General features: G+C 37.8%; 1 protein-coding gene across 2 annotated transcripts; it reads left to right on the top strand.

Annotated features, from left to right (window-relative positions):
- The first annotated feature begins 7726 nt into the window (after positions 1-7726).
- Positions 7727-24100, top strand: LOC119304026 (ABC transporter G family member 45-like). 2 transcript variants are annotated; one of them, XM_037581191.1, is made up of 22 exons: positions 7727-7974; positions 8058-8178; positions 16622-16710; positions 16885-16969; positions 17069-17228; positions 17427-17503; positions 17580-17630; positions 17702-17792; positions 18824-19122; positions 19352-19947; positions 20038-20198; positions 20308-20411; positions 20506-20665; positions 20750-20913; positions 21123-21455; positions 21547-21837; positions 22115-22198; positions 22269-22402; positions 22502-22729; positions 22821-22992; positions 23095-23349; positions 23545-24100. In XM_037581191.1, the coding sequence occupies exons 1-22, from the start codon at positions 7859-7861 to the stop codon at positions 23812-23814; spliced, it is 4041 nt and encodes a 1346-aa protein (XP_037437088.1). In that variant the 5' UTR covers positions 7727-7858; the 3' UTR covers positions 23815-24100. The 2 variants fall into 2 exon arrangements, with proteins under 2 accessions (XP_037437088.1, XP_037437087.1); XM_037581190.1 differs by having other exon boundaries at positions 7728-7974; positions 18821-19122.
- The last annotated feature ends 3236 nt before the right edge of the window (positions 24101-27336 follow it).

Here is a 27336-nt window from a genome sequence, read left to right as displayed (position 1 = left end):
CCTTTCATATGGAACAGGCATGCTTTAGTGATGGGGCTAGCCGCTTTCACAAGAAATCAAACCAAACAAAGACACTTAGCATAGGAGTAGATTAGGGCATCTAGTGCTCTGTTCATCATCTGAGGACTCTAAGGTGCCAAGGGAAATAGCTCCATCCCATTGGATATCCCTAGCCTTGGTGGATCAGTGTAGTGAGAAAAAACTCTTCCATTCTATCTATGGTAGATAAAGGAGCTTCAAAGCCATAGCCATCCTCATGGCCTTTTCACTCTACAGCCGTTACACTTTTTTTATTAAATGAAATAGTTCGTTTTCTCGCTCTTAACTCGAAAGTACTAACTAAATAGGGGCACGGAGAAATAAAGAAGTGTGGGGGAGAAGCAGCCGAGCTCATTCCCTTCCATTCCTGCTCTATAGTAGGGGTTATGTCCCCCTTTCCTAGTGAGAGCAATACGCAATGCTGCTATGAATAGAGATAGTGCCCTATCCACTGCAAAACGGTACTCTGCTTCAACCACACGGTATGGCTCCCTCATTTCAAACCAAGCTGTAGACCGAGTAGGAAACAGCTAATGGTTCCGGTCCAAAGGTAAGACTGGTTCTCCCGTTCTTGGTACTGTGTCATGTGACTCTAAAGCCCCAACTAGGCTAGATCGAGATCTTGGTCCTTGCTAGGCTTACTCGCGTAAATAACCCCCATGTCTAAGGTGTTCTCGGGGTAAGCGAGTCAGTACAATCGGTTGCACAACCGTCCAGTCCATATCATAATTGTCATAATCAATCATATCAGTAGGTGGCATACTTGCCTGCTCAAGTCCATCTACTATGGATGTGGGCTTGGACCAAGCCATCCCCAAACACTAAACCGGATCTTGAAAACGAGACTGAACTGAATCCAACTTCTTGGTAGCCCAGTGGCTTTTGGTCCCCATCGGAAAGTGCTGAATGGATTGCTCCTTGCCCAACGACAAAAAGAAAGAAATTTAGGAGAGGATTGATAGGTTTAAGTATTCAGGGTTGGTCGCTCTTATGGATACCTGTGAGCTAGAGTCGGGAATCGAAAAGGAGACAACGGAAGCCGTACAGATCTATTTGGGAATGATGTTCATGCAGTGGAGAGCGTAAATGACCGGCCCTTGAGGCGCGAGTAGACTTATCATATAGAAAGGAAAGAGATAAGCGGAGGGAGGATGGTTTGATGATAGCCAAGATCTCCATCTCATTTGTCACTCTCGTATTCTTAATAGGAATCGGCAAGCAGATACAACCACTAGGCCATTGCCATTCGACTAGTCTATCAGAGTATCCTACAAAGTCAGGTCCAGTAGGCGCAGGATGCGCTAAGCCATTCGATCTTCTTGCTGGTGGTCCACCATAGAGCTCCTATGTAGCCGTTTGTTTTCTCGCTTAACTAATTTGTATGAGGCGATACAGCTGAGATCAGCCAACGGTTCGAGCACTTAGCACAATGTGCCACTTAACCAGACGAGCGCAAGACCGGGTCTACCTACCTTATGACATTTATGAAAAACGAACGTTGTATTAAGGGGTTTCTATCAGTTAGTAACAAAGCCGGCAGTATCCTTGAATTCAGGGGTCAGCTACAGGAGGTATGTCTCCATATGTGCCGAAGAAGCGTCTATCATTGTACGCTGTTTATCCAATCCAAAACTGATTCGTTTAGTTGGTAGAACCCAAGCCAATATCGTATTGACTCTCTCTCGTCCAATAAGAGTTTCCGAGAGTTACTTTATTCAAATTCTCTCCTTTCCAAAGCTCCACAAGGAAAAAAGAGTAATAGGACAACAATATTGCTTTCATTTATTTTGAGTTCTTTCTTTGTTGAGATGGAAATCGACGTTCTTTTGAAAAGGGCTAGGTAGTTTGCGTGCAGGCAAAACTTCTTCGTGAAAGGTCAAAAATAGACTTGGATTTCATGGGTTTCTTAATGACTAGTCGTTCGTTTGAAGCCTTAAGAAAGCGGCAGAGAAAGCGGCAGTTTTTTTTTCGAATGACCTTATTTCGAGAATCAACTAACCGACAAATCCGTAGCCCAGGTGATTCACTGCCTCCCTCTTGCCAAAATGGGATGAATCTTCTCATGCAGCTTTTTCATTATTCAGGGCACAGCGAAGCCAATTTCCATCAAGGCAAGGGGGTAAATAAGGGGGAAGAGGAGTTGTAATGATAGAAAAGAGAAATGACTATAAGGAACCAACGATTCTCTCTTCTTAAACAACCTATATACTCCACACTTAACCGGCATTTGATAGATTATCCAACCCCGAGCAATCTTAGTTATTGTTGGGGGTTCGGTTCGTTAGCAGGTATTTGTTTAGTCATTCAGATAGTGACTGGCGTTTTTTTAGCTATGCATCACACACCTCATGTGGATCTAGCTTTCAACAGCGTAGAACACATTATGAGAGATGTTGAAGGGGGCTGGTTGCTCCGTTATATGCATGCTAATGGGGCAAGTATGTTTCTCATTGTGGTTCACCTTCATATTTTTCGTGGTCTATATCATGCGAGTTATAGCAGTCCTAGGAATTTGTTCGGTGCCTCGGAGTTGTCATATTCCTATTAATGATTGTGACAGCTTTTATAGGATACGTACCACCTTGGGGTCAGATGAGCTTTTGGGGAGCAACAGTAATTACAAGCTTAGCTAGCGCCATACCAGTAGTAGGAGATACCATAGTGACTTGGCTTTGGGGTGGTTTCTCCGTGGACAATGCCACCTTAAATCATTTTTTTAGTCTCCATCATTTACTCCCCCTTATTTTAGTAGGCGCCAGTCTTCTTCATCTGGCCACATTGCATCAATATGGATCAAATAATCCATTGGGTGTACATTCTGAGATGGATAAAATTGCTTCTTACCCTTATTTTTATGTAAAGGATCTTGTAGGTCGGGTAGCTTCTGCTATCTTTTTTTCCATTTGGATTTTTTTGCTCCTAATGTTTTGGGGCAACCCGACAATTATATACCTGCTAATCCGATGCCCACCCCGCCTCATATTGTGCCGGAATGGTATTTCCTACCGATCCATGCCATTCTTCGCAGTATACCTGACAAAGCAGGAGGTGTAGCCACAATAGCACCAGTTTTTATATCTCTCTTGGCTTTACCTTTTTTAAAGAAATGTATGTGTGTAGTTCAAGTTTTTGACCGATTCACCAAGGAATATTTTGGTTGCTTTTGGCGGATTGCTTACTACTAGGTTGGATCGGATGTCAACCTGTGGAGGCACCATTTGTTACTATTGGACAAATTCCTTCTGTCTTTTTCTTCTTGTTCTTTGCCATAACGCCCATTCCGGGACGAGTTGGAAGAGGAATTCCAAAATATTACACGGATGAGACTCATCGCACCGGATCCTTTTCTCCTTTTGGCCATAGCCATATAATGAACAAGACTATTTCTCCTTTTGGCCATAGCCATAGAAGAATCTTCTCCTCTGGAGCAGGGGGACCGCCTGACAATTACAAAGAAACCTTTAAGGGGTGGCTTTTGTGCTCGGAATATAAAGATTTCCCTGGTTTAGAGTGCAAGATAGACTCACTTCTTTCATTCCTGGAACCTGGGGAGATCCTATTCATGGTACGCACGTTCCCCGGGGACTTTTCTCTGCTCGAGATCTTGGAGCCCAAGGATATCCGAAATATCATTTCTCACTCGCACAAGCAGTGGAAGCCACCCAAAGCGGAGGGAGGGGAATCTCAGGATTCCTATAACCCTGCTTATATAGATTTTTTAAGAGCTCGTTTAGGGTTTTCTTGGGTTTGGTACCAAATCTGGATAAACTCCTTTCGGTTCTTAAACCTGAGGAAATTCTATTTCTGGCTTTTCTCTTCCCGCGGGATGCGAACATGTTTAAATTGCCCCTAAAGAAGATCAAAGATATGATTCAAGAAGCAATGGCTAAAGAGGAGGAAAATAGAGAAAAGCCTCCGGTGGAAGGTTGTGAAGACCGTCGTATGACGGAGGAGGAAAACAGAGAAAAGCCTCCGGTGGAAGGTTGTGAAGACCGTCGTATGACGGAGGAGGAAAGGACAAAATTGCTTGAAGCATTTTCTTTCCTATGGGATAAAAACAATGAATTGGAACTATTGAGTGGTGTAGGTATCCATCTTAGCAAATAGAGATACCGAGGCCCACCGACCTACTACTTGTTGGTTTGGTGGGGAAAGAGGAGTGGGTATGAGGGCTTCTTTGTTGTTTTTGTGCAGAAATCAAAGTTCTCGGATTGATCTGAAAATTTACAGAGAATTTTTATGGAATATATAAAAAATATTGGCGGAAATAGATACCAGAGGGGGCCACCCAGGAGCCACAAACTCTGGGGCGCGCCTCCCAGGCTAGTGGGCCCTCTAGACCTTCGCAATCCTAACTCCAACTCCATATATACCTATTCGCGGAGAAAAAATCAGAGAGAAGGATTCATCGCGTTTTACGATACAGATTCACCGTCACCTCCTGTTCTTCATCGTTAGGGTTGATCTAGAGTTCGTTCGGGGCTCCGGAGGGTGGAATCCGACGTCGTCGTCATCATCAACCTTTCTCTGTCACCAATTTCAAGATGCTCACCACCAGGAGTGAGTAATTCCTTTGTAGGCTTGCTGGACGGTGATATGTTGGATGAGATTTATCATATAATCGAGTTAGTTTTGTTAGGGCTTGATCCCTAGTATCCACTATGTTCTGAGATTGATGTTGCTATGACTTTGTTATGCTTAATGCTTGTCACTAGGGCCTGACTACCATGATTTTAAATATAAACCTATTATGTTTTCATGAATATATTTGTTTTCTTGATCCTATCTTGCAAAGTTATATGCACCTATTATGAGTTAAGATCCGCATACCCCAAGGTGACAATAATTGGGATTATTTCTGGTGATTACTATAGTTTGAGGAGTTCATGTATTCACTAACTGCTAATGTTTTGTTCCGGTTCTTTATTAAAAGGAGGCATTAATATCCCTTGATTTCCTTATGAACCCCGCTGCCACGGGAGGGTAGGACAAAATATGTCATGCAAGTTATTTTCCATAAGCACGTATGACTATATACGAAATACATGCCTACATTACATTGATGAATTGAAGCTAGTTCTGTGTCGCCCTAGGTTATAACTGCTACATGATGAATATTATCCAACACAATTATCCGTCGATGATCCAATGCCTACGAGCTTTTCACATATTGATTTTTGCTAAGTTACTTTCGTCGTTGCTACTGTTACAATCACTACAAAACTGTTACTATTTCTATTTCCACGGTTATCGTTATTATCATACTACTTTGCTACTAAATAATTTGTTGCAAATATTAAGTTTTTCAGTTGTGGTTGAATTGAAAACTCAACTGCTAATACTCACGAATATTCTTTGGCTCCCCTTGTGTCGAATCAATAAATTTGGGTTGAATACTCTATCCTCGAAAACTGTTGTGATCCCCTATACTTGTGTGTTATCACGCTGCGGACCGATACAGGACCGCGTTGGATGGCTTCCGCTATCCGGACGAATGCGGGGGGTTTGAGGGTCGGCATTGGAGATGCTTCTCTTCATCGGCAGCGGTTTCTGTTCTGGTGCGCCAGTCCTATGGGGCATTAGCACGATGACTTTCCAACTGTCTACTACTACAAATTTGCGTGGATCCGATGAGGGAGGGGCAGAGACAGCGACATGCCTTCGATTCGCTCTAGTGTTGATAGTCGTCGCTTGGTGGTCTACGAACCTAGATGTATTTTTTACTTCTGATGTCCTTTGTACTATCTTGACAGTTGATGAATAGATTGCAAGTTATCCTGAAAAAAAACTAAGCAAGCAACGTTTTTTTAATACCAAACCCATACCTCCTAATTTAATTTTTTTATTAAACTATATATGGCAAACACATAATGGATAAAATGAATCATGTATTCCTATGTGGTGCAACTAGACGTACCATTTTAACCTTTTTTTTTTGAGGAAATGCCATCATGACTGCTTTATTGAACTTGTAATAAGGTTACATCGTTTGTAAGATCAAGAACTAGAAAATTTGGGGGTTCATCGACCCACTTACAGGAGCTATTACTATTATAAGCATACTTAGCTAGGCTGTGTGCCACCATATTTGCTTCGCGATTACAGTGTAAGAAGTGCACTGAACCAATCATGCCTGCTAAGATAAAACATTCTGCATAAATCGTTGAGGCTCCATTCCATATTCATTCTTGCCCTGAACAAGCATCAATCACTTCAATTGAGTCCGATTCAATCTGAATAGACTGGAATCCTAGTTCGTTTGCTAGCATGAGGCCATATTTCATTGCTAGACATTCCGCTGTGTGTGCATCCTGAACATGGGGAATTAGTGTACCATTTTAACCTGGTTGTGCTATTGTCTTCCTTCTCCAGCCACTATCTGTTTTTTAGTAGGTGGAACAAATTCAATATGTTCCCTACAAAAAAATTGTAATTTAGTCCATGTCTGGTGGCCCAGCCAACCAAAAACTCACATGGTGGCGCAGCCAACCGAAAACTGCACTAAATGCCCTGAGCCAATGCCTACTGATGGGACGAGTATGGGGAATTCTTAATCGCATATACTCGGACGAGTTGACTATATTTCGCCTATTGTGAGATGTATGGCTCGGTCGCCTATATATCGTCCCAATCTAGGACAGCCAAGTAGTAGACCGCATGCACATTTTTCTCCTGTCTTCTTTTTTGCACACCGATTTTTCGTCAGGTTTTACTTGCAAACCTGTTTGTTCTTATCATTTTCATCTTTTTTAATTATCTTTTATTTTCTATTACTTTTGTATTTTTCCTATTTCATTTTTGTTTTATTTTATTTTCTGTTTTTTATTTGTGTATTAAAAAGTATTCATCATGTACTTTTAGAAGTATTCATAGTGTATTAATATTTTATGGTGTTTGAAAATATTCAGCATAAATTAAAATATATTGATCGTATTTTAAAATGTTCATCATGTATTTAGAAAATATTCATTGTGCATTAAACAGTGCTCGTTGTATATTAAAAATGTACCTTATCTATCTCTAAAAATAGCCGTTGTCTACTTAGAAAAGTATTCACAATGTATTAAATAATGGCTAATAGTGGGAGGCTTATCTACGCTTTGTGGAATATTTGGAAGGAGAGTAGCAGGCGTATTTTCACAGGTTCTGCATGACGTACTATGAGGTGGCAATGCTATGACGATATCAAGCAAAGAGAGAGAGCGTTTGGTATTGACGTATTCCCTGTAGGTGTGGCCTAAGCTCGTATCCGTCATATTTACTACGGTTGGCCATGCTCCCTTCAAAACGTGTGCATCTCTTCACACATGGGTTTTTTCTCCTATTTCTTCTATACGAAAAGGGAGTGCCCTTGTCGGTTCTTCAAAAAAAAAAAAACAATGGTTAGCATGTACTCCCTTCGTCTCAAAATAAGTGTTTCAATCTTAGTATAACTTTGTATTATGGTTAGTATAAAATTGAGACACTTATTTTAAAACGGAAAGAGTATGTAAAAATCATCTCTCGCATTGCATAAATGTTCCGTGTATATTTAAAAAATATTTATTATGTATTTCCAAAAGGTTTGGCAGGTGTAAGCCACCTCCATCCGTACTGTTCCATAGTCAGTCCTTCCTAACTAGCATTTCAGCGTAGAAGTCCACTCTATATATGAGGTGGTACTCAACACCTTAAAACGCAAATATATCTTCCCTTGCTTATACAAACTATATGCCCATGCACGTGCAAGCCCATTGACACGGCGTCTACGACAAAGCAATCACGGCCGCCGTTGGCTGAACGAGGCGAGGAACGAGGTATCGTCTCTGGCTTCGAGAGGATGATGGAGTACAGCAGGGAGGCCGAGCAGGCGCCGGAGATGCGCAAGCCGCCGCCGCCGCTCACCCATGAGGACAACCGCCGCTTCCTCGAGATGCTCCGCGAGAAGAAGGAAAGGTATGCATGCAACGATCTCATGCAAGGATCGACTGAGCTCGCCGGCTTTGTTGGATTCTGAGTTCGGGCTGAGATTTCCGCAGGCTGGGGGTCGGCGTGGAGAAGGTGGAGGTGCGGTTCGAGGAGCTCACCGTGGAGGCCGACGTGCCCGTGGGCCGCCGCACGCTGCCAACGCTGTTCAACTGCGCCGTCAACGCTGCCCAGGTATGCATATATACTACCCTAAAAAAATACTACTGTATAACATATGCTGTTTCTGGCAAAAGAAAAACAGTTGCTTTATGCGTGGATATATAGTCGGATGCTTGGCAATATATGCATAATGCATTGCAACCAAGAGAGATTTGGCAGCGCCTTCTCTCTCGGAGGAAGGTCTAAATTAGAGAGCAATACTACTGATTTGGCCGTCTCGTTTTTTTAATATTGTTTAATCTTGTATAAGACAGAATATCAGTTTGTTGTAATTCACTAATATACAGAACGTGGCCATATATGTACCTAAAAAGAGCACGACCACATGTCCATAAAAAAAAACACGACCATGTGTTGTTTGGTACAGATAGTTGCTCAAATAAATGTTGATACAAATAGGGTTGCCCCAACCAGGCCCACCTTAAACATGAAACGCTAATAAAAAAAGGCCTACCTTAAACAGAACTATTTAGCTGCACTGTGGGCAGGATCTTCTGGGATGAACTGATTCATAGGTAAGGCTTACCAAACAAGAAAAAACATTATCCAACTACTTCTCTCCAACAAAGCATTGTTTTCTACCGAGGCCATTATTGCTTATACACTAGGATAGACTGAATTAGGGAGCACTGATTTAGCCAACTCTTCTTTAATCACAAGACACAGTGCTAAACATGGCGTATGCCCATTAAAAACATAAATAACATGATCATAAAAAACATGGCGTGTGCCCGTTTTTAATAAAAGTGGGGTGGGGGAAACCCCTTTTGATAAAAAAAATAACATGATCATATGTTGATAAAAAAATACTCCCTCCATCCCAAAAAAAAATGTCGCTGATCTAGTACAACTTTTGTTTTATGGGGAGAGTAGTTGCTGAAAAAAGTTGATATAACTAGGTATTTTCCAACCAGACCTACCTAACAGAGCTATTTAGCTGCACTATAGCGGCAGGTTCTGGGCAGAACAACCATCACCTAACGGTAATCCAGGATATTATGAGACAACACGATCCAATCACATTTCGGATCTATGGGTCATACCCCGATCACATTTCGGAACCGGAGTAGTTATGTACAGACCTACAGATCCGATCACATTACATCACTCAATAAATAAAGAGAAAATTATGTTTTTGGTCCCTCAAGTTCTCAAAAGATATAGACTTGGTCCCTCAAGATTTTTTTGTACACATTTGGTCCTTCAAGTCTCAAAACCGAGTAAGTTTAGTCCAAAACCAGATTTTGTCCGGATGAACAATAAATTCCAAAAAAAACATAAATGTTTTGGCATACAATATGCTTACATGCAAGGTGCCTGCCAGTTTCGTGGTCTTTCGACACTCGAGGAGCCCGTGGAGAAAAAATATCTACTCTAGGTGAACAGTAAATTCAGAAAAAATAAAAAAAGGGAAATTTTATGGGGTTCAGTATGCTCCGGCGCACCAGGCCCGTGCATTTTTTCTTCAGGAGGAGCTTGTGGCAAAAGGTAGATTTTCGCTCACAAAAAATTAGCAAAATTTTGTTTTTTTGCTAGAGCTCGTCGGATGTCATTTCACAACAAAAAATTATAAGCACATAACGCACCCGAGAGTCTTAGGTGCCAAAACAATTCAGATATTTTTATCTTTTTGCTATTTGTTTGAATATACTATTCACTTAGAGTAGTTTTTTTTTTTGCCACGATCTCCTGAGTGTCGACTGACCACCAAAATTGGCATGCACCTTGCGCATGTAAACATATTTGATGTCCAAAAAATTCAGATCTTTTTGAAATTGTTTTGATTTGTTTTTGAATTTACCGTTCATCTGGTCAAAATCTGGGCAGTAACCCTACCAAAGTGGTCAAAATCTGGTTTTCGACAAAACTTATCCGGTTTAAAGACTTGAAGGATCAATTGTGTACTAAAAAATCTTGGGGGACCAAGTCTATACTTTTGGGGAACTTGAGAGACCAAAAACATACTTTTCTCATAAATAAATGAAAGGGACACTCCAGCTCCAAATTAAGGCCAAAAACATCAAAATTAATTAACGTGATGCTGCCTACTGGTATTCTGCATTTTTTCGAAAAAAAGCTAATCAGCAGTTTAGCTGCACATACCGTAGGCAGTTGACTTGAAGAGTTAACCAACTCTCGTGGTCCTGTTAATCAACTAAGCATAACTATGAGTATCCGATTGTGGTTACAGGGATTGTACAATGCAAGATACTTAGAGGAGATGCTTCGAGAAATAAATCAGTTTTTTCTCAAAGCACCGGTGCTTATTTGTAGAGATAGACACTTAATTAAGCATCCCTCCGGTAGAAATAAACAACGGTGCTTAAGAAAACTCAGTTTATTTTACTAAGCATCTTTCTAAGCACCTACAATTGTACAAGGGCTTGAAGAAGTTGGCATATTAGTCACAACCGTCAATCGATATTTACGACGTACCGTGAGGTTTTGCACATTGCATTGGAGAGTTGGAGGATATTCACGACAGATCTACTTGTTTTACGATATTGCACATTGCTTTTCAAGTCCTTTTGGCTAACCCCCATGCTATCGCATGTGTAAGATGGTTTGCACAAATTCTGTACAAGACTTGCACCCGTGGCAGGTCATGTATGCCAGTTTTCTTTTCTTTGCGTTTCTGTTTTAATTTAATTTAATTTTGTTTTTCCTTCCTTTTTCATCAATCTTTTCTTGTTACATTTTCTACTTCATGTTTCCTTTTTATTTTTCTTTCCTTATCTGATTTTTTCATCATGTATTTAAAAATGTTCATAATAAACATTACAAGCCATGTATATTTAATTTAAATGCATTTCTCCTCTTTCTATTGTGTACTGGTTTTTTGGTTTATTCATTTTTTACTTTATTATTATGTTCAGCATTTCTTCAAATAAATTTCTATATTTAAATATACAAGATTTTTATCTTTTGTTGGTCTAGTGTTTTAAAAAGGTTCATTGTGTTTAAAAAATTGTGCATCACGTATTGCAAATGTACATCCTGTATTCAAAAAAGTTCAACGCATTTAAAAAAAATAAATTTGGACATCTCTTAAAAATACAAGAAACAAAAATGGGAGCACTTCTTAAAAATTACAAGAACATTATTATGTTTTTGTATCGTGTCTTTCGGCCTTTGTTTAATTTATATTTATATTTTCTATTTGAAAAATACAAGAATATTATTTAAAACGTGTGAACATTGTTTGAAACTATATAAAGATTTGATAAAATAGGTGTTTTTTAATATTTTACATGAATATTTTTTTAAGTAGTGAACATATTTTTAAGTTACATGAACATATACAAAATAAATGATGAAACATTTTTTTGACACACAATTAACTCTTTCAAAATACAGGGTGTATAATCTTAGCACATAATGACCGTTTTTATAGCAGACGATGAATATTTTTTATAAACACAATATACATTTTGAAAATAAACGAGCATTTTTTTTTGCAATGTGTGTTGAAAATTTTGAAGTATGATGAATATTCCATAAAATGCATGATGAATACTTTTTAGTAGATGATCAAAATGTTTAAAAACACAAGGAACTTTTCTTAATACATGATGAACTATTTTTTAGATACACGATGAACTTGTTTTTATACATGTTGAATATATTTTAAATACATGTGGACATTTCCTAATACATGATGAACATTTTTCAGTAGATGGTGACTTTTTGTAACACTCGCACTGAACATTTTTAGAATAAAAATGATTGTCTAATACGACCTGAATACTATATTTATAAACATGCTGAAAATTCTTTATAATACACACTGAATACTTTTTCAATACACGATGAACTTTTTAAAATACAAAAGTAACATTTTTAATAGCTGTTGAACTATTTTCAACATACCCAATAATTTTTTTAACAGACATTGAATGGTTTCTAAATGTGTGTTGTATAAATTTTAATACATCATGGACATTTTTGAGAAAATGGTGAATAATTTTCTAATACACATCAAACATTTTCAAAATACATGTTAATTTTTTAATACACACTGAATATTTTATGAATGTGGGGTGAACATCCCTTTGAATTCATGCTGAGTTTCTGTTAACATTTTAAAAATACATGATGGTCATTTTTTAATACATGATGAACAATTTTCAAGATACGTGATGAACTTATTTCAATACACGCTGATCATTTTTAATACAATATGAATATATTTTTAATTACATGCTAAAAAGAAATATAAGAAGCAAATGAAAAGAAAACAAGAAACAAGAAAATCGACAAGAAAAATGAAAGATGAAATAAGAATAAGAAAATAAAACTAAAAACAAGGAAAAAAACTAAAAATAAATAAAAATGACAAGGTTAATTAGAAAAGAAACTGGACACCATAAGCTACCACACCCTCCAGAAAACCAGTAAAACACCAGGTACAAAAGAACATAACACAAAACGAAAAAAACACGCACATTGTGAACAGAAAATAAAATTTGCGAGCGCCCATAGCGTGGTCCTGGCCCATGTGGCATGTGTTGCAGGCAAGCTCCACATTGGTCTCGCTACAATTATGAAGCTCACAACTTAGCGAGGCATGCTTTATCTCTCGGTGGTGGCCGCCGCGTCTGGTTAGGCTATCCCGAGAACCTACCTTCCGTCCCTGTAAACATTATGGCGAATTAATAAAGCCTCGTGACGTTGCCTAAAAAAAACCTATGAGACATAGGCACTCCCCTCGTCGATATCCTCGACGTGCTTGTCGCTCGTCACCCGTACATCCTATTCTGCATGTAACGGGCAGATAAGGAATAAATGTGTACTCCGACTCTTGACCTGGCTCTGTGTGGGGATGGGGTGTGTGCTTTCCTTTTCTTTCTTCTATATCTAATTTATTTTTTAGTGACAATTTTTTCTTTTGTGTTATTATCTATTTTGTTATCTTTTCTAAATTTAATCAAATTATTTTTTCAATGAAAACCCTTGAATATTTTAAAATTTGCAAACATATTTGACATCGATGCACATTTTCTTAAATTAATGATAATTTCTGAAAACAAGTAAAATTTATGAAGTACTTTTAAAAACAAATATGAACCTTTTCTTAACTATGTAATTTTTTTAAAAAAGTAGCATACATTTTCAAAATATGTGAACAATTTTTTTCTGAAATTAAAATTGAAGAACATTTTCAAAATTCCTGGAAAGTTTTCATAAACAATGTTGTTAAACTTTTTTGGAATAATTTCAAAAAAATATTCTGTTTTTCCTCATTTTGAAAATAAATTTAGTAATCAATAAATAAAACCATCTGAATACCGGTTGGCTTAGGAGCATACTGATTATATGTTTCTCCCAAAATAATTGGCTCAAGACAGGGGCAAGAGGCTTGGCCCCATGGTGCTAGCTATTGTGCTACTTGGTCCAAGAGAAATCTAGATATAACAAAGGTTTTGTAGTGAGTATTCCTTCGGGTCTCGCCTGAAGCGTCTACAACTGCGAGCCAACCTATTCACGCTAAAAGAAATAGACTAGTGAAAAATGCTCGTGTGGGAATCTCTCCTGGGATGTCTTGGTTGCGGCGTAGCGCTGCTAACTACCAGGTCACCATCCGGTTCATGTTATCTACTAGTTTCTATATTTTCTTTTTTTTCCTTTTTCTTGTTTTCACTAGTTTCATTGTTTCTTTCTCTAGTTTTACCTTTTTTCTTTGGTTTTTTTGTTTTTCAGTAAAAAATTTCTTTTCTTTCTTATTTTTTTTATTTTTGTTTTTTTCTCGTTTTTATTGGTTTTCTTTTGTTGTCTCTCTGGTTTTCATTTTTTTTCTACACACATTTTTGGTATATATCTAATCTAATACATGATTAATATTTTTCAGATACAAGATTAACATTTATTGAATCCATGGTAAACATTTTTTGTATACATTTAACATTTTTCAAATTCTTGAATAACATTTCAAATACCAGATTAGCATTTTTTCTATACATATTTTACATTTTCTTCAAATATGATTAAATAATTTCAGATACAAGTCTAACAATACCAAATCATAATACACGGGTAAGCATTATTTTTCAAAAACGCACAATTTTTTCAAATATATGATGCTATCTAAATACAATACTACAATGTAAAACAGTCATTGTATTGAGGCTGCATCAATTAATTCGGATCAGAGGCAGTAACACTTTCCAAATACATGATGGATATTTTCAAATACACAATGTTTTCTCTTATACGTTATGAACATGTTTCAAATACACGATTGTTGTTTTCTAAATGCGTCATTATCATTTTTAAATATGCGTTGGACATTTTCAAGTAAGTGATGGGCATTTTTTTTGTCAAAATATGCATTGACGATTTTCAAATCCATGATTTTGTTAAAGCTTTCATGTATATTTTTCCAAATAATGGACAATTTTAAAATTTGTGGATGTTTGTTAAAATTGTTAAAAAAATTAAATGCATGAACTTTTTGGAAATCTGCAAACATTTTCTTAATTAGTGATGATTTTATAAACAATTTTTTATTTCAAAAATAGTAGTTCATTTTTGAAAAACATTATGTGTTTTTTTTAAAATTCATAATCATTTTTAAATTTTTAAATATTTTTGGAAAGATCACACACATCTTTTTAGAATTCGTTTGTCATTTTTCAAATTCATGGACATCTTCAAAATCCCTGATCATTTTTAAAAGTTTCATGAACATGTTTTAAACACATGCAATTTTTTCTATAACGTATATATACATTTTGTTTTCAGAATAAAAAAGACAAGCTGGGCATGTGTTTAAGAGGCCTTCGATGAGTTAGGACCACTCCGTATAGGCGTGTCCCATTACTTGTGTATGTAACTCACAAAAAATCGGTAAATACGGCAAAAAGAGAATAATTGAGTGTTATCGGACAATGGGCCGGCCCACGGTCGAGCGATGCACGTGTTTAACGGCCACTCCACTCTATTCATGGAATAAGATGACTCCTTGTCACAATCACTATGTGTCGAGTTCCTCGGTCCACGTGGTTACTGCTGCTACGCCCTAGCCACATCTTCGCTCGGTGCTCTTGTGCTGGTTTTCTCGGCTCTCACTACTGTAGTTCAGGTGCTCTCAGCTTATGGAATAATTATGTGTTACACACATAATACATACGCTTTAGGCACAGTTTAGATGTAGCGAATCAATAAGTAGAATATCGGTGTCACCCAAGATACTACTACTCTTGTCCAGTAAGAACCAATGAGTAGAAGATCAAATGCATCGGAGAAGGACATTGGGCAATGAACCATTTTGAAGTAACTAAACAAAAACAAAGTATGGTGCCCATGTCCAATTGTGGATGTTATGCTTATTTGTTGAGAAAATTGTAAATGCTATAACTTAGTGCATGTAGAGTTGCCTGCAATTGTCAATGTTCTAGATTAGTTTATGTATCAGGTTTTGAGTTCACTGGTAATTCAGGGCAAAGCATGTGTGTTGACTTGAGAGGAAATTGTTCAATCCATCAAAATCAAGTATCTATGCTAGAATTTTGTTCTACATGAAGCCATAATTTATCAAATGTCTTCGCTCACTTGAATGTCGGTGGTATCGGGGACAACTGCAACATTCTGCACTGATGGGGGGCCAGTGTTCCGCATCTCACCACCCGCCCTGCACAAGCGTAGTCTTTTTTGTGAACTTTTATCCCTAAATCCGTTAATGCCGCTCATGCTTCCTTTCTGATGGTGGCTGATACTGCTTGCCTATCGGAGCAGTATATGTTGATTTTAACCTTTCAACTGGTAAGAATAGACCGTCTATATTTACTAGAGGACACCATAAAAAACTCATGGTTTTGGAATTTGGAAACTGTAATGAAAAATGAGAAGTGGGTTATTAGTTTGTGAACCACATAAAGGGAAATGACCTTTTTGTGAAATAGTAGTTCTAGCGCAGGGTTAGGATGTATGGTATTACAAAATATCGAGAAAGTTGCGATGACAATTCCATGTACGTCAACCTATTTCAAATTGATCAAGAAAAATTTACCATGATGGAGATCAAAGTACATATTTTGAGTAGATCAAATGTGATGCTTGTCAATGAAGGAGAGCTGGCGATAAGCGCCTTGACTGGTATTTTGTGATGAGGTTTTGGTTTGTGTTGGGATTGCTTGAGTAGTTGTTTTGTCTTGTCTACATCGTAGGTTTGTTAGATTTTCTTTTAACACTCCATGGTCGGTCGTTTTAGGGTATTTTGGTTTTGCCGCCCCTCGTTGTACTGCTAAGACTATCTTTTACTCATGTTATGATCACATACAGTTCTCCTACATGATTCAAAAAAGTACATCTCTAGCATGCATTTTCCAGGACTTGATTAAAAAATGTTCATAAGTTTATTTCCAAACCAAAACGACATGCATGGTGTCATGTAGTTTAACATATTATTCCGCAAATCACATTTAGAACCCTCATTCTAATTTTCTTTATTATGTAGGAATTAGCAACATATTCACACATGTGTACTGCAAGGAAAAAACCCATCAAAATTATAAATGGAGCGAGCGGGACAATTAGTCCATCACGGTAAGCATGTGCCTACTCTTACTAAATCAATAATGATTATTTATAGAAACTATTTATCTCAGATTAAGTGTTCTGTTGGACAAATGCACTTCCATAAAGTTCCAAAATAAAAGATTCATCTTTCACTAATTTACTCACCCGCCATTTTGAAATTTTGTGGTCCAACATAATCAGGATGACACTTCTTCTAGGAGCACCTAGTTCTGGGAAAACAACTTTTTTAAAAGCACTTGCAGGGAAGTTGGATTCTTCTTTGAAGGTAGACTATGTTATTTACTATCCACTAAAACCACTTACTAACATGAAAAGCATTGGTTAACCAAAATTGTGTGTTTCCTGATGTCACTTCTCTTAATAGCTCAAAGGAAAGGTTATGTACAATGGGCAAGAAGTGAATTTCTCAACACCTCAATATATGCATGCTTATATTAGCCAATATGATCTTCACAATTCTGAGATGACCGTCAGGGAGACGATTGATTTCTCATCCAAGATGTTGGGAACTAATAATGAATTTGGTGAGGCACTCTCTTGGGCATCGTGTGCTACTAGTGTTACCTGTCTTATATAGCTTTATTTCTAGCATATCGGAATGAGCTGATCTATAAAAAATCTAGACAACGTAACTGAAGAAATACCCTTGAAGATGTTCAAATTGTTTCTTTTCCTTGTGACAAAATACTAATATACAATTCTTGTTTTAATTTCCACCTTAGGGATGCTAGGAGAAGGTTTAATAAAGAAACATGGTCACATCAACAAAGTGGACCAAGATCTTGACTTATTTATGAAGGTCATATAATTTTATTTTCTACCAATTTTGGTAAAACTAAAGTCCATTCACAGTTACTAAAATACTTTTTATGTAGACTATCACCTTCGGAGAAGGAAGCAATCTTATAACAAACTATATTATCAAGGTAACTTTGTAATATCTCAATTTAACACATGTCTTAGTAACATAATAAAAAAAACTTTGTGTAAAATGCAGATACTTGGTTTGTCTGATTGTGCTGATACCCTAGTGGGGGATGAGTTGATAAGAGGCATATCAGGAGGACAAAAGAAAAGAGCCACAATCGGTAAGCATTCTATTTTGTGTCCTATGTATCTTCTTCCTCCCATCACCCTCTGTCCCCACTTTCTAGAGTGCATTTTCCAATTCATCATACATACTAATTCGCACAAGTAAAATTTTATCATACTAATTTGTACAAGTAAAATTTTATCACAATAAACTCCATATTGCGCACAATATTTCTTGATAAAACATAAGGTAGTTCATGCCATTACACTTGGCGGGGTCTAGACTGGCCTCACAGATCAACACAATTCTTTTCTACACAATTTGTTCTCACTCGTTCACACCAGGGATCAAATTCTGAATGGTCTTTGGGAGAAGAAGAAATTCCTTGTTGATATGAGTAATCTACCATTATAACCTAACAAAAAATCAAAGCGACAACATAAAGTTCTTGATATGTTCAATTAAATGGACGACAAAAATAATATTTGGTATTGAGCCAATGACATACTACATAATTTTCTCTTCCTGCTGAACTCCATATTGTTATCTAAAAAATAAGTTCCATATTAGGTTTGATACTTATTCTACTAAAACAGAGCAACCCTAACTATTAGATATAACTAATCATCATCAGAAAAAGTAAAAAAAAAACAATTGGTCATAAGTGGAGCAAATGTTCTTCCACATCAATCAAGCTCAATCGAGACTATGGCTTGACCAATTGCACAAACTTGTTTCATGATGAAATTGGTATGCAAAGCTTATAAGCAATAATAATTAAAATACTTCAAATTAAATAAATCTATCTTTTGAAACTATTAAAATGATGTTACTAGAAATTATCTACACTACTTGAAGGTTCCCACATTGCAATACGCTGCATTCAACACCACCGGTGATGAATAGTATACTATAAAACTAATAGCATAAAATATCCAACTATTCTTATAGACAGGCAATTATACAAAAGAAATATGTTTGATGATGGCAGTACCACAGTTAAATAAATAAAATATTTTTAAATAATCAATTTTTTTTAATTTATCATTGTTGTTGCGTTACAAGATGAATTTTTCGATGTAGGAGAGATGCTAGTTGGTCTGGCACGATGCTTCTTTATGGATGATATATCAACAGGCCTGGATAGCTCAACCACATATGAGATTTTAAAATTTGTCCAACAAATGACTCATATGATGGATCTCACCGTGGTTATTTCATTGCTGCAACCACCTCCCGAGACATTAGAATTATTTGATGACATTATCCTATTATGCGAGGGTCAAATTGTGTATCATGGTCCTCGAGAAAATGCTATCAATTTTTTTGGAACAATGGGATTCAAATGCCCGGACAGGAAGAATGTAGCTGATTTCCTTCAAGAGGTACTAGAATATCAACTCTATTTACAATGAACTATTAAATAAATCAGTAGTGCTAACAATTTATTCCTTAGCAAAGTTATGTTCAAAATAAATTAAGGGTAGCTAGTGCATTAATACCACCAAGTCACATGCAATACATGAGTCACAATTCCATTCGCAGAATGTAGTAATCTATATATAATTGTATTACCATAATAATGTATGACATAACTTTTCACTATCTATCTAGGTGACTTCTAAGATGGATCAAAAGCAATATTGGACTGATGAGGAAAATAAGTATCAATACTGGCCAATAGAAAAGTTTGCAGATTCCTTTCATTCATCTTATCTCCCTCGACTTGTAGAAGATAACCTCTACATGCCAAACAATATGGGAAAACACAATGAGATTAAAACAAATGCAACTCGGAGTATCTCCAGATGGAATATTTTCAAAGCATGCTTTTCAAGGGAAGTACTACTTCTCAAAAGGAACTCCCCACTTCATATATTCAAGTCTGTACAGATAGTTATTCTGGCTTTTGTGATTTCAACAGTTTTCCTTCGAACAAATATGAACCATAAAAATGTACTTGACGCCAACAAGTACATGGGGTCCCTATTTATAGCTATTGTTATAGTAAATATTAATGGCATGACTGAGATTGCAATGACAATAAAGCGACTCCCCACTTTCTACAAGCAAAGGGAGTTACTAGCGTTGCCGGGATGGGCACTTGTTTGTTCAATTTTTCTCATCAACATCCCAATGTCACTAGTAGAGACATGTCTTTGGACCAGCCTGACCTACTATGTGATTGGCTATGCACCTTCTTTTGTCAGGTACTCATGTTGGCCATTTTAGTACCTAATGACCACAATACTTGAATATGTTGTAATAATAATATAATAGAGTTACCTTGCTTCCTACAGATTTATCCAGCAGTTTTTGGTACTTTTTGTGACACATCAAATGTCAATGGGCCTCTATCGTTTCTTAGCAGCAATAGGAATAACACAAGTAATGGCAAACATGCTAAGCACCACAGCTCTTATAGCAATGTACATATTTGGAGGCTTTGTCATATCTAAAGGTTAGATGTTTTAGCCAGATTAAGATGTATGACAACCCTATAACAAACAATACATGTTTGAATACATGTTTGGAGCTAATATGCTCACTGGTTTTGTACATCAAAATAGATAATCTTCAACCATGGTTGCAGTGGGGTTGTTGGACATCCCCATTCACCTATGCACAAAATGCCATTGCCCTAAATGAGTTCCTTGATGAAAGATGGGATACTGTAAGCAGTCATTTGAACTACCACTCTTGATCTAGTGTATAGAGCCAATGTAGTTTATGTATGACCTAATGGTGATGATCATTCATGATGACAGGAATTTTACTATGCAAATGCAAATACAATTGGTGAAGCTATCCTCAAGATCAGGGGGTTGCTCACAAATTGGCACTGGTATTGGATTTGTGTCATCATTTTATTTGGATTCTCTATGGTCTTCAATATTCTCACTATATTTGCATTGGAGTTCATGCAGTGTATGTATACCAATCTATCAAAATACACATAAGTATTGAAACAAAAATGCAAACAAAATCATCCTAATTGTTTATGATATGCAGCTCCACACAAGCATCAAGTTAATGCTAGTGCAATGAAGTCAAAGAAGGATTGCAAGAACCATAGAATTGGAACTGGCAATGCATCAACTAGTCAAGTTGTCCTCCCGTTTCAGCCTCTTTCCATTATATTTGATCATGTCAACTATTTTGTTGATATGCCTAAGGTAAGATCTCGAGCATATCGTGACATACTGAATATAAGCATTCATTCAACTCACTACTAAATACTCCCTCCGTCCCAAAATAAGTGACTCAACTTTGTACTAGCTTTGGTACTAAAGCTAGTACAAAGTTGAGTCACTTATTTTGGGACGGAGGGAGTAGTATCCATTCTAGTAACTTGTTGACCAAATGTATGCATATCTTCCACCAGGAGATGATTAAGTATGGAGTACCAGAGGAAAAGCTTCAACTTCTACAAGATGTAAGTGGTGTTTTTAGGCCAGGAGTATTAACAGCTCTGATGGGGATCACTGGTGCTGGAAAGACAACATTGCTCGATGTTTTGGCTGGAAGAAAAACTGGAGGATATATTGAAGGTACTATTATGATAGAAGGATACCCGAAGAAGCAGGAAACATTCTCAAGGATCTCGGGCTATTGCGAACAAAATGATATTCACTCCCCTAACCTAACTGTCCACGAGTCACTACAATTCTCTGCATGGCTTCGACTGCCTTCAAACGTGAAATCTCGTGAAAGAGATGTATGAGCATTGACCTCTTGCATTTTTATTACCATTTTAAGCTAATATATAACATTAGATCTCACAAGATTACTCTTCAAACATTCTTTAGATATTTATAGACGAAGTAATGGACCTAGTGGAATTAACTGGATTGAAGAATGCCATGGTGGGTATGGCAGGAGCAACCGGCCTGTCAGCCGAGCAGCGGAAAAGGCTAACAATAGCTGTGGAGCTGGTAGCTAGCCCTTCCATCATATTTATGGATGAGCCGACCACTGGTTTGGATGCCCGTGCTGCAGCAATTGTCATGCGAACAATAAGAAAGACAGTAGACACTGGACGAACTGTTGTATGCACAATACATCAGCCAAGCATTGGGATATTTGAATCTTTTGATGAGGTATGAGTAAGTCTATATTGTAACATGTAAAAGGAAATTATTCTAGCACATGAAGAAAGGAAAAAGAATGGTCATGTGATGTTAAGACTGAAAGATTGAAAAATAGTATCCAACTATTTATAACATAGAACCTAACCATGATTTTTTTCCAAAATAAAGCATCAAATAAAGTTAGCTAGCCCTCATCACTTGCTAATGATAGCCATTTAGCCTTCTGTTATGATTATGAGAAATACTATAATTTTACCTTTCTCAACTTGCATTCAATTTATTGCAGCTTTTGCTTATGAAAAGAGGCGGTCAAATCATATATAGTGGTTCATTAGGTCCTTTGTCTAGCAACATGATCAAGTATTTTGAGGTAAGATTGCCTAATAGTGAATCTCTATCCAAAATATGTACACAAGAATACCAAATTTTCTTTGTCACAGGCTATACCTAGTGTTCCTAGAATAAAAGAGGGACAAAACCCAGCATCATGGGTATTGGACATAAGTTCACACACAACAGAATATGAGATTGGAGTGGACTACGCAGAAATTTATCGGAGCTCCTACCTATACAGGTAAGCATTATGATCATAAAGCTATATCAACCATATTGTTAACGTGTTTGAGGCATAGGGAAACGGATAACACGGCAAATGTGTACCTTGTTTCTGAAGGGACAATATGCTTCTAATTGCGGAGCTTGGGCACCCAGCACCAAACACAGAGGATCTATATTTCCCCCCTGGGTACTGGCATAATTTTACGGCACAATACATGGCTTGCCTATGGAAACAAAGATGTGCATACTGGAAAAACATAGAACACAATGGTGTTCGGTTTCTAAACACGTTCATTGTATCAATTTTGCTTGGAGTTGTATTCTGGAAAATTGGCTCAACCATGTAAGAATGAATGACAACAAACTAATGTTATTCTTTCATGCAAACTTATCATGTCTCAATTTGATCATAACTTGGTATTCATCTGCAACAGAACACAACAACAGGATGTATTCAACATACTAGGAGTTGTATTTGGATCAGCACTTTTCCTGGGATTCAATAATTGCATCAGTTTGCAGCCGATTGTGATAATGGAGAGAGTTGTTCTTTACCGAGAAAAGGCGGCGGGCATGTACTCTACCTTGGCCTACGCCATAGCTCAGGTAATGTTTCTTTGTCACCATCTTCAAAATTAGTATATATAATCTGAACATAGAATGATTGGAATATGTTTCTTAACTCCAATGATGGGCTTCTGTTTGTAGATGGCAATTGAATTGCCTTACATCATAGTCCAAGTACTCGTTTTTGCCATGATCGTATACCCAATGATTGGGTTCCAGATGACCACCGTAAAGCTCTTTTGGTTTCTCCTTTACATGATGCTAAGCTTCATGTATTACACACTCTATGGGATGATGACAGTGGCACTAACACCTAACCTTGAGATGGCTTCCGGATTGTCCTTCCTTATCTACGTATTTTGGAATGTCTTCTCCGGTTTCATCATTGGAAGAGAGGTACTACTCTATATATCCCTAACCATGTCACTTTAATTATGACGGCCTCGTGAAATTTATAAGTAAACCACACATAGGCTCATAATATAATCCATGGTTCAACTTTCCCTGAAAACGAAAATATTTTAAAAAGGACATGATATTTTTTCCATGCCTAACATAACGAACAACAAAATTGTGGCAATATGGATGCAGCTGATCCCGATATGGTGGAGGTGGGTGTACTGGGCTAACCCAGCGGCATGGACAGTATACGGGCTCATGTTCTCACAACTGGGTGATCGGACAGAGCTGATCCATGTGCCAGGGCAACCGGACCAGACGGTGCAGGAGTTCCTGGAGGGCTACCTTGGCCTTGAGGGCCGCTACTTCAACCTTGTCACCTACCTACACTTGGTCGTCATCGCCCTCTTTGCCTTACTCTTCTTCATCTTCGTCAAGCACCTAAAGTTCGAGCGAAGGTAGTGCAGACTGATTGAATAACGAACTGCAAATACACACTAATCAGTAAAGTGCTTATAATAGTATAACGCTGTGATAAGAGAAACACTCAGTCACAAATAAGCACACAACCACAAGGATTTTGCTGCTGCAATATAAAGTGTGTAAATAACCACATGATTTGTGCAAGCATTTGTATTGTACCTACAGCCTTACTGGATTGTTGTTATAGCAATGTTGATGAACAGATCAAATTAGAAAATATAATGTGATAGAATGTGTAAAAGTATATAAAAATGTTTACGACATATATATTCAGCGCAAACGTCTAGCATCAGGGCTTGCAGCAACCATGCTGAACACCGTTTGATTGGTGGCACAGCCACGTACCTGCGGGCATGATGCAAGCATGAGGCCAGAGTGATGTCAGTGAAGCAACGAGCCGCCCGTTGCGCGCGCAGCCGTCACCCTGTACACCGATCCTGTCCAAAGTCTATTCGAGTGGCTAGCTGGTATATCATCCTATAGTCTACATCGCAATGGTAACGAGTCGAACTGTTCGTGATCTTTTTCTTCCATCATGGTCCCGTTCGGACCTCATCAATCTAATCACAAGATTATTTTAGGCATCTCCAAGGCTGTCCCCAAACTGCCGGTATCTGTTCGGTCGTAGCTGTCGAAACCCCGAATGCCATCCAATGCCGACCTCATTGATCTGTGGAGCAGTCCGGACCACAAGTTTTCTGCAAACTGGAACCAAACGAGAGGGACTCTGCGAGAGTATGAACACGAGCCATATAGGACTCCGATGCCCTAGGCCCACCAAAAACTAAGTTGGAGCCCGTGCTTTTGTAGGTGGCCGTGTTGTTTCCACGGCAAATTCCCCCACTCTCCTCTTTGATCCCATTGATCTCCACCCAATTTCAGTCCTTTCTCGCGTCCGCCGACGCATGGACCCGCAGGAGAAGCTACCGGAGACGGTCGTGGTGGAGGATCCAACGATCACACTCGCCTAGAAGATCAACTCGAAAACACAGCAAAATCGTCGCCTTAAAGCAAAGGGCAGCAAATGCGGCACTGCTCAAGAAGCAGAAGGCCGGCGGAGACGAAGGTGGCGGTCGTGGTGGTGGACGTGCAGGTGGCCAACCATGTCCAGTTTTAGAGGTCAGCGCTGGAGATGCCCTAACATCCCGAACACTCCTAGTAGTGCCGCCATGGGGAAGGATGGACATGAACAAGAGTTTACCGTGTGGCTCTGCCGCTTGAGTGCGATAAAATGCTATAGGCAAGCAAGTCACCATAGGCGTCCGGCAGGAACTTCACCACCACCTTGAAGTAGTGTGGCGTTGCAATGCTGGGCTCTATGGAGCATGTTTTGAAAAAAAAGTCATTCAAAAGCTTAGAAAATGTCATTTTTTCTACATATACATATGAATATTCTTCAAGTATGTATAAAATTACATCAACTAATTTGATTATTTGCATGCTACACAAAAAACAAATATCTGACCCAAATACAACAAAGAAAAAACCTATTTTGATCTGTGTATTTATCATTTTTGTGTACATCACATATGAATATATATGTTCATGAAATTTTATGTCTACATAAAAAAAATCCAGATTTTTTTAGAATGTGGAAAAGGTATTTTCGCAGAAAAATAAAATAAAAAGCTCAATGGAGCTCGGTCTCTACAGGCACTTTACGCACGTTGAAGCCCTTATTATTGTAGGGCAGGCACAAGCATGCTCTCCGCTACCTTCGTAGTACATGACATACCGTAGATGTCCTCTCCGCAATGTTGCCGTCATGCGCCGGCATGGCTGCTGCTGCTGCTGCGGTGCGCTTCCCAAGCCAGAACCTTGGTGGTTTCCTGGAAGTTGTCGGGACTCCGCTCGGACACGCCTGCCGCTGCTGCTCGAACTCGGTGGAAATGAAGAACCTGAGCCATAGACGTGAGAAAATAAACCCTACTAGTCGCCAACCCGTGCATTCGCACGGGCTAGTAGGCATGTGTGTCTTCCATAAGATAACAGAGCTAACAATTTGAAAAGGCAAAGAAGACATACGGAAGTAGTACTGCATAATGATCGTCTATATTACTAAATAAAATAATGTTAGTTATTTCATGTACATTTCAAAGATACCAACTACTATTGTTCATAATGTTTTAGCGGTTGGTCAGATACTTAAAATCTTATTTGTTAGAGAGTTAATTATGTATTACTAATTAATCACAATTAATGATATCATACCAATGAACAAACATAATATCATATCCGCCTCAATAATAATACCAAGTCTACTAACTAATGGCATATAAGGTATATTGTTAGATCTAATTGTAATCTAATCGAGAATAAGCAACATATTGTGAACAAACATGATGACAAAAATGTGGTAAGTATGAAAGTGTGCCTAAAGAATGCTTTAAGATATTCAATATTGATGTAAAATATGTACAATATGCACCCCATGTAGGTGCAAGTGTTGATGACTAAATACCTGTGCAATCATCATATGACTAAATACTAACTGCTGGACCTTTTAGGTTATCCGGCACTAATTATGCAACCACAGAGCTTTAATATGAACTATGTGATCAAATGTTAATTATATCATATAAGCAAAAAAAACACTTTATAATTGCCAATGTCAGTAATAGCAAACAAATGGATTCTTTGATTCTACTATTTTGTTTTCAACCTAAACAATGTTTTCGTGCTATCACGATAGCACCTTTCTATATGTTGACAAAATTCTTCATGGAATCCACAATATCCATACTCATGATACATGTCCTGTTTGAAAGTAGGTTAATCTCCACCGCACTTGTCATGCATTACAATTTTTTCTTTGAAGTAAGGGCTCCCCGCTTATCCTTATAACTTGTTATGAAGCGATTCAGCCACAGTTAATTTTGTGATATGGGTGGCCTTGCAATGTAGTCCTAGACGTCATGTCTTTTACATCAACAAATTCTTGAAGAGTAATTAGAAATCTCAATGAACAACACTTGCAAGATAGATAGGAACTCTCAAACGGCAACATCTTACATCGCACAATTAGAAAATTTGATGGGATAAAGATTTCACTTATGACCCACACATTATAAGTGAATAATGATGACAACATCCTCTCCTATATAATACATTTTTGGCAGCTCTTGGATAATCCATCTTACATGTAAAGAACAAAACAGGCATGCAATCATGAAGTCTAACAGGATTGCAAGTCTGTAGAATCTGTGCCCTTTTTACATCAACACAGATAATATATTATCTTTCCTTGGAATCCAATTCCGAACAACAATTTTTTTATCTAAGTGTGCATGGAACTGGATTATCAGATTCAAATCAATAGTATCTTTCTCATGGAAATATTAGCTTCGGACTAAAACCCATGTAAGATACTGGGTGCCATCATCGATCGCAGTGGTCGTAAAAATTTGCATGCAAAGATTGGCTAGGTTCGTCCAATTTAAAAGGTTGAGAAGAACAACTATTGAAGATATATGTGAAACCTCAAAGTGCAACATGCGATAT

The sequence above is a fragment of the Triticum dicoccoides genome, chromosome 5A (genome assembly GCF_002162155.2).
Source record: "Triticum dicoccoides isolate Atlit2015 ecotype Zavitan chromosome 5A, WEW_v2.0, whole genome shotgun sequence".
NCBI lineage: Eukaryota > Viridiplantae > Streptophyta > Magnoliopsida > Poales > Poaceae > Triticum > Triticum dicoccoides.
The sequence above is the reverse complement of the archived record's forward strand: the minus strand, read 5'-3'. Positions and strand labels throughout refer to the sequence as shown.